Consider the following 7,415-nt stretch of genomic DNA (forward strand, 5'->3'; position numbering starts at 1 on the left):
GTCCACACAAGAAAGGTGTTCCGTCAGGGGTTGGTTTGCACAAGTATATAAAGACAAACACACACATACATATTTGAGTATACTCCATGCACCATTAACAACTGACACACTGCAGGTACTCACAGTATTACACTACATAAACATGGATTCAGCCATAGGTGGCACAGTTTCACCATCCCTCTTCACAATCTATGGGAAAGAGAGGGGTGAGACTGTGTGTGTCTTCATGAGTTCTGCATTGCTGGTTACTGGGCCCCCCTTTAATTTGAACTCAAATCAATGTATATTACTATGCCCTTGTCCAGGTCTTTTTGTCTCTCTCTTTCCCATACAAGCACACAAAAAAGAATAAATAGCCAAACACATACACACAGCCTTATGTACACTTATATGTGCGCGAACACACACGTACACATAAGAAAATAAAAGCGCATGGGTACACAAGCAAGCATCTGCACCCTGTGGTCAAAGCAGGCTTCCTGCTGGGAGCACTTCCTCACTCCACCTGTTTTGTTGTGCTCAAGTCTGCTTTCCCACTTGCTTGCAGAAAGCACACAAGCAGCAAGTTTAATTCTGGCCTGTCATCAATTGAAGTCACGCAATTAACGTTAGTTAGCGACAGCTGGTACAATCCTGCTGTTTTTTTTTAACCAGAAACAGTAACGCTCAGCACCGGCTAACAACAGGAAGGTGCTACCTGAATGATTTCGACACTGAGTTTTGCTAACAAGAATGCTGCAGTCACTCGGCCAAATAATTTCTCTGATGTAATGTCACGTTGACTGTTAACACACAGTGAAGTTGATGTACTGTATGTCAGCACTGAAAATGCGTTTACACCCACTCTTCTTTTTCAGATTTTAATGGCTGTTGGCAAACCAGCACTACCCACTTCCTCCTCCTGAAAACTTTTTATTGCAGAATCAGATCTGCACGATACCCAATGGTGACAAGTGTGTACATGAAGACAGCAAATTTTGCCAAAAGTTTGCATCCCTGATTTATGCCAAACAGTGTAAGAAATTACTGTATATCAGACTATGTAATTTGAAAAGGAAGCCAAATCATATTACAGGCAGGTTTTCAGTGAGTTGCAAATGCATCTTTATACCTTACTCCCATAAATACATAGCATACTTTTAGATATTTCTGTCCTAAATAAATGTGGTGACATGTAAATTCTGACTGGCTTAGTTGAGAGCAAGGGATAAATACTACACGTGTGTATGTGACTTTGTGTGTGTGTGTGAGTTTGTGGATGCGTGTTTGCAAGAGGCCGGTCAATCCAAAAAACCATGAATGTGTAAACACTGTGCTCTGCAATTCCCAATCAACACCTCCACACCACCCACACCTCGTAATTAGAGAGAGTGGGAGAGAGAGAAAAAGACAGAAAAGCCATCACTGGCGTTTCTCTGTAATCAAAGTTGACAGAGGGTAGAAATAACACACTAATCAATGGTCCTCCACATCCAGTACAGTTCAGGTCATTTCAGTGTACTACTATTTCTTTTCCTGGACAGAAACTGGGCTTGCACTTCCAGCACATTACAAACAATAGCAATGTGCAAACACTGCACATATCTTAATGACACACTCATAAAGAAGCCAATAGCTGTGAAAAAAACTAATTAACTCAACAAGACAACATGACAGCATGGCAGACATGGGTAAACACAGTGTATAACACCAAATACTAGATGTATAAAGACCAAGAAGGTTAGGAAACCTAAAGGTTGGCCTTCATGGTGTCGTCACAATCAAAACCTTTATCAGATGAGAAAAGAAGTGTATCATGGCCAAAATGTTGTTTTTAGAACAATTAAACCTGTAGATTAATTTTTCTAACAAAACAAATGGTCCGCTTCCTTCAGTCAAGCTACTGAAATGTTATTTTTCATCTCATACTCTCCTCATTTCATCCTCCATCTCTTAGAGCACTGTATGCCATCTTCTATCCACATGTCCTTCTCCAAGTCCCTTCTATGCCTTTTCTTGTGAAAGATGCCTTTTTCTATAAGTTCCTTTCCCTTAGCATCTCCATTTTCTCCCCCCAAGCACTCCCTTCTTTCTAAAACTTTTCCATCACCCTTCCACTCACATAACTATCTCCTGTCAAGGACACATGCTTCAGAAAGAGGAGAAAAATGCATATGAATACTATGAATCACCCTTTTGTTTCTGTCGTCTTCTCTCTTTCCATTCTCCTGCTCTCTCCCTCTCTCTTTTTCACTCCCTCCATCTTCTTCACAGAGATATCCGAGTGCAAAAAATGACTTAATAAAATAACATATGTTAATTTGTTTAGCCAAGAAAACCGCTCTAGGTGAGCTGCACTTCTGGCTAACACTATGGAAATGTGAAAAAGACTCTGACCTGGCAAAGTCAAGGTCCGCCTCCCTGGACATGGTGATGTTGGTGAGGTTCTGCTGGAGGACAAAGATGTTCCTGCACATCTTTTTAATACCAGACTCGCTGATCCTCTTAAAGTACTGGGCTCCGTTGATTAGAATACAGGAGATCAGATGACCCAAACCTGGTGGGAGAGAAAAAGAGAAACAATATCAATATGCCAGAGCAGCATAGACAGATGGGCATAAAAAAGATAAGCAGAAATGAACAGAAAGAGGAGGGGGACTCAGGGAACCATCAAGAGTCTCCTGTCAGCAACATTTTTGGACTCAGATACCCAACAAGCTATGTGAATTCATGTGACAAAAATGAACTCTGCTTTAAAAAAGGAGGGTGAACTGTATTCCTCAGACAGCTGTTTATACTTCACCCCAGGTTTGTGCAGACCTTCAAAGATGTACTGAAACTTGTGCTGCTGCAGGGCGGCCCCCATGGCCTCTTCTATGGCTGAGATGTCCTTGTTGAGTTTGACCACCAGTGGGTCATAGTCCATGCTCTCAACATTAGCCACAATGGCATAATTTCCTTGCTTTGTCAGGGGGATCAGGTAATGGAAACAGTGCACCCTAGATTGAAACAGAGGAGGACAGTGTGAAGTCTCAGTTTGCACTCTCTCCATCTTCAGATTCTGCTATAATGCCCAGTAGTGCCCACTATATTGTCTCACATTTAATTATTGATGTGTTGGGGAAAAAAAACACAACTTGTGTTGGGTTTCAAAATGCGAATACTGTAATGAGCTTCACATATTCTGTCATTATTCTCTGTCCTTAGAGTATAACATAGTTAGGAGGTATGCTGAGTGTTGTCACTTCTCAGACCCTGCTAGTATGAATACATATGCTTTTAATAGTTAAGACAGAAATTATTATATTTAGAGTAATTATAATATATCCACTTACTACTACTAGGCCTTGAAAATATTCAGCCAAGAAATCTGATGAGTTAAGGGTAACCTGTAGAGCACAGTGCTAAGCACAGAATGTTGTACAACACTTGAAGGTATTGTATAAACTCTAACATCTAGTTAATGTATAGCCTACCACCTATAAATAGTAATAATAAATAGCCTTCAGCTTAAGGACTTGAAATACCACAGGCTGAGGATTTCATGTTCAAAGCAACTGTGAACTGTGCCTTCAAAACCACTTCATTACATAGCAAGCCAGAGATGCTCATCTTTATGCGTCTACATCTAAAACACTGGATCTGAGATGTGTCCTAATTTATTTTATTGCAATTTTTCCTGAGAAAGTTGAATGAATATGTGGTGCAAACACAAAATTGCACACTATGCCAGTAAGCAGTACACAGGGATTTTTCTATTCACTTCTCTTGGCTGGGAAAATTGCACATTTTAATTTGTAAATTGGTTCAACTGCCGTGTACAAGGCTGATCTAACTTTATAAGAGATCTAATATAAGAAAATGTCAAAACATTTTTATTCATTTCATTTCAATCACTGTTATGTAACATTTCACTCTTACACTACAAATGAAAACAACCATAAACTTGAGAAGCAACACAACCCAAGTCTCTAGTTTGATAATAATATTTTAATATTTTATGACCACATATATCTCTAATATAACTTTTGGGACTGTAATGACTACCCTTTAACAATGTACTTTTTCTCTCTGTCCATTTGATCTATATCATAGTCCAGATTAAAGAAGCAATATTTTCATAACTCCACAGTGCCCTGAGCAGAAAGGTATAAAATGTAACTGTACAATATGGGTGAATGTCTCTCCCTCCTAAAAAAAAGCCAACAACTATATCACACTTTCAGTGCCGCCATCCCCTTCACTCTCTTTTCAACCATTTCTCTCACTTAGCTCATGTATCTGCCTTCTTTAACCTCCACCGCCACTACCACTTTAACCTCCGCACTCATCTCTCTCCTATCTCTTCTTCCCTTCCCTTTCTGCTTGCTTCCTCATGGCTTCATTTAGTTGGTACCACTATCAGGGGAAATTCACTAGATGGGGAGAGTCAATGGAGTGTAGTATATAGCTAGACATCAGCCTCAGGGAGGGTTTTCTACTGAAATCATAAACAACATTGCATAAGCTACACAATAGTCTATGGGGAAATAGTGGTAAATGGATGGATAGAAAAAGGAGGAGAGGGATGACGGAGGACTATTAGTGGCTGAAGGTGGAGAAAGTATATGGTCTGGTAAATTAACTTGGATATTGAAACCTAAAACACATATTCAAGACATGATATAAATTTCATAACTTGTGCATTTAGGATATAAGTGTGATGCCACAGATAATTGGGGCCCATATGATTTAATGACAAGCTTGTGTGGCATGATCATGTTTCTGGGTGGCAAATGATTTAAAGTCATACTGTGACAATCTGTCTTTCATTCAGTTGTAGAGTGACTCAAATGAGTAAAATCAGTTCAGAGTTTATGGGAAGAAGACTAACACACACAATTTGACATATGTCAGCTGAGGTCGATGGCACATGACAGATGTGTTATACAGATGGAAGAATGCATTAGTTGGGATGTGCCAAGCTGGGGAACAAATATGATTAAATATGCTGCTTTGCTATTGAGCTGACAAGCATTGATGCGAGAAATAAGATAGTGGAATATTTTAATCATATGAGGCTCACCACCACATGATGTTGTGCATTAAGATGGTGCCAGTGTACAGGCTTACATAGAAACCAATGGCTCACATGTTGCTAGTGTTTGCTGATTTTAGAGGTTCAGTTGGACACAATATAATTTTCTTATTACGTGGCTATAATATATTATCTACCAGCACCTTTTTACTGTGCGTACTGTATATATTTCAAAAAAGAGATCATCATCATCAGTGCAGTATACAAACCCATCCAACATACAGGTCATTTCAACCAAACTTGCTTTAAACTAAATACTAAATACAGTACATAGTACCGGATAACTATATACATAGTACAGTATATAACTTGCATACTGTACTGTATTGTATATCTATAGTTTAAAAAATGTGATTATTTTTAAAAAAACTCCTTAAAAAATGTATATGTTAGGGTCCACAAATACAGTGTTCCCATATAAAAACTGATGATCTGTACTCATAATGTTACATTTTGGAGCATTCAGAAACCTGCTGCATGAGAACTGTAGCACTTTTCTTTACAGTATTGCTCATTCACTCCATTCACACACACACATCCTGCTGGCTGTCGCCATCGGGAGCAACTTGCCCAAATGCCTCGTCCAAGGACACTTTGACAAGTAGACTAGGATCAAACCACCAACCCTATGGTTAGGGGACAATGAGCTCTACCCCCTGAGCATGTATGTACCATAACAACATAAAACACCTGTGAATGTTTATGTTCCTCCTATTTCTCTGCAGTCCTACTGAGGTTCTCCTGCATACCTGACCTCCAGGTGTAGCATCAGTAGGCAGCGGTCAGCAATGTCCTGAAAGCCCCTGGACAGGTCACCCAGGGTCTGGAGAATCTGCTCCGTGCTGCGTTCACCAACCATCTGACTATCTGCTGAGCAAGTGGATGCACCTGAACAGAGAGAACATAGAAAAAGACACATAAAGACACTATTAGTAAACACAATTATACCAAAGAAGGGCAGTACAAGCGAGCTGAGGCACCATCATTTAATCAGAGGACTCAGGACAGGAATTTAATGTCCAGATAACTACTGAAGTGTCCTTGAGCACGCTATTGGAGCCTTACCATTTGACCCTGACCTCTGACAACACCCCAGTGTTATACCATCATTATTACTGTGATCTGTCAAGGCACACACAAGTTGCTTTGTACTCCATGTTAATATGCATACATGTCATTTTATACTGAAACAATAAGGTTCTATAAATGACACCAGGTCATACAATACACCCACAAAAACAAAATCTTCATTACTTCTTAAGTATGTTCTTGTACTTTCTTCTCATGACTTGCGCTGAGACAGCAGGAGCATGTGCCGGTGGACTGCTTTGTAAACCAGAAAAAACACCTGGTGTGTATGTGTGTGTATGTGAAAAGAGACAGAGGACCAGAGAGCAAGAGGGCATGATGAGTGTATATAAATTCAGCCCAGTGTAGATCAATGGCGATAAATTAGCAAGGGGAGGAAAGGGAGAGAAATTGGCCCTGTCAGTCATATGTAAGTCTATTTGGTCAATGAGGCGAGAGGGTGTGTGTGCTTTTGTGTGTACGAAAAGTGACTGTTGAGCAGGAGAATGCAGGGGTCCACGATCGATGTGCCGCAGTCAGAGCCAGCTCCCCAGTTACTCTTCTTGCCCTTCTTAAGGTTACACACATATGCACACAGGCACACACAGTTAGAAACAGGGCAACAGCAAGTTTAAAGTACAAATAACATTTCCTATCTTTGACTAATGCCTCTGAAAATCAGTCCAAAAACAGGAGGTGGGACACAGGTAGGGACTATTTAGCTCCAGACACATCAGACAAATTGATTCCCACAAATCATTCCTATGCCCAAAGTTTGCCCTAACCTACACATTTTTAAAAAGATTTTTATATTCAATATTTTTTCCTTTTAAATTTCTAGAAAAATGATTCCCTCCTATGTAGGTTAGCTTGGAACTGTAATGCTGTTTTGCAGTTAACTTTCAGGTTTTGGATATGCTGTATCAGAGCTCTCCTGCTAACTGCTAAGTTGTTTACATGATACTGAGGCACTGGATATTTGTTAATCAGAATCAGAATCAGAATCAGCTTTATTGGCCAGATGTGTTGGACACAAGAGGAATTTGACTCAGGTACATCGGCTCTCAATGTGCAAACAGTAAACCAGCATAAGGCTGTGTAATATAACAAAGATAAGCAGTATTTACAAGCAACAGAGAGTGCAAAGAATGCAGAACAAGCAGTATAAACAGGCAGTAACAGACAACAAAGGAATGTTCTTTGAAATGAGATAAATAGGGATAAAAATAGAGTACTTAAAACGAGTACTAAAAACCTGTACGAATCTGTATAATCTGTACAATGTATATAT

At 39.7% G+C, this 7,415-nt stretch overlaps 1 protein-coding gene across 1 annotated transcript in view; it reads right to left on the reverse strand.

Annotated features, from left to right (window-relative positions):
• exoc4 (exocyst complex component 4) overlaps window positions 1-7,415 on the reverse strand; it is a 133,603-nt gene that overhangs the window by 15,408 nt on the left and 110,780 nt on the right. Inside the window, exons 17-19 of the mRNA XM_020599515.1 lie at window positions 5,806-5,944; window positions 2,800-2,978; window positions 2,377-2,536 (exon numbers count right to left, since the gene is read on the reverse strand). Of these exons, the coding sequence (XP_020455171.1) occupies window positions 2,377-2,536; window positions 2,800-2,978; window positions 5,806-5,944 (478 nt within the window). The remainder of the gene's footprint in view (window positions 1-2,376; window positions 2,537-2,799; window positions 2,979-5,805; window positions 5,945-7,415) is intronic.

The sequence above is a fragment of the Monopterus albus genome, unplaced genomic scaffold (assembly GCF_001952655.1).
Source record: "Monopterus albus unplaced genomic scaffold, M_albus_1.0 scaffold41.1, whole genome shotgun sequence".
NCBI classification, from domain to species: domain Eukaryota; kingdom Metazoa; phylum Chordata; class Actinopteri; order Synbranchiformes; family Synbranchidae; genus Monopterus; species Monopterus albus.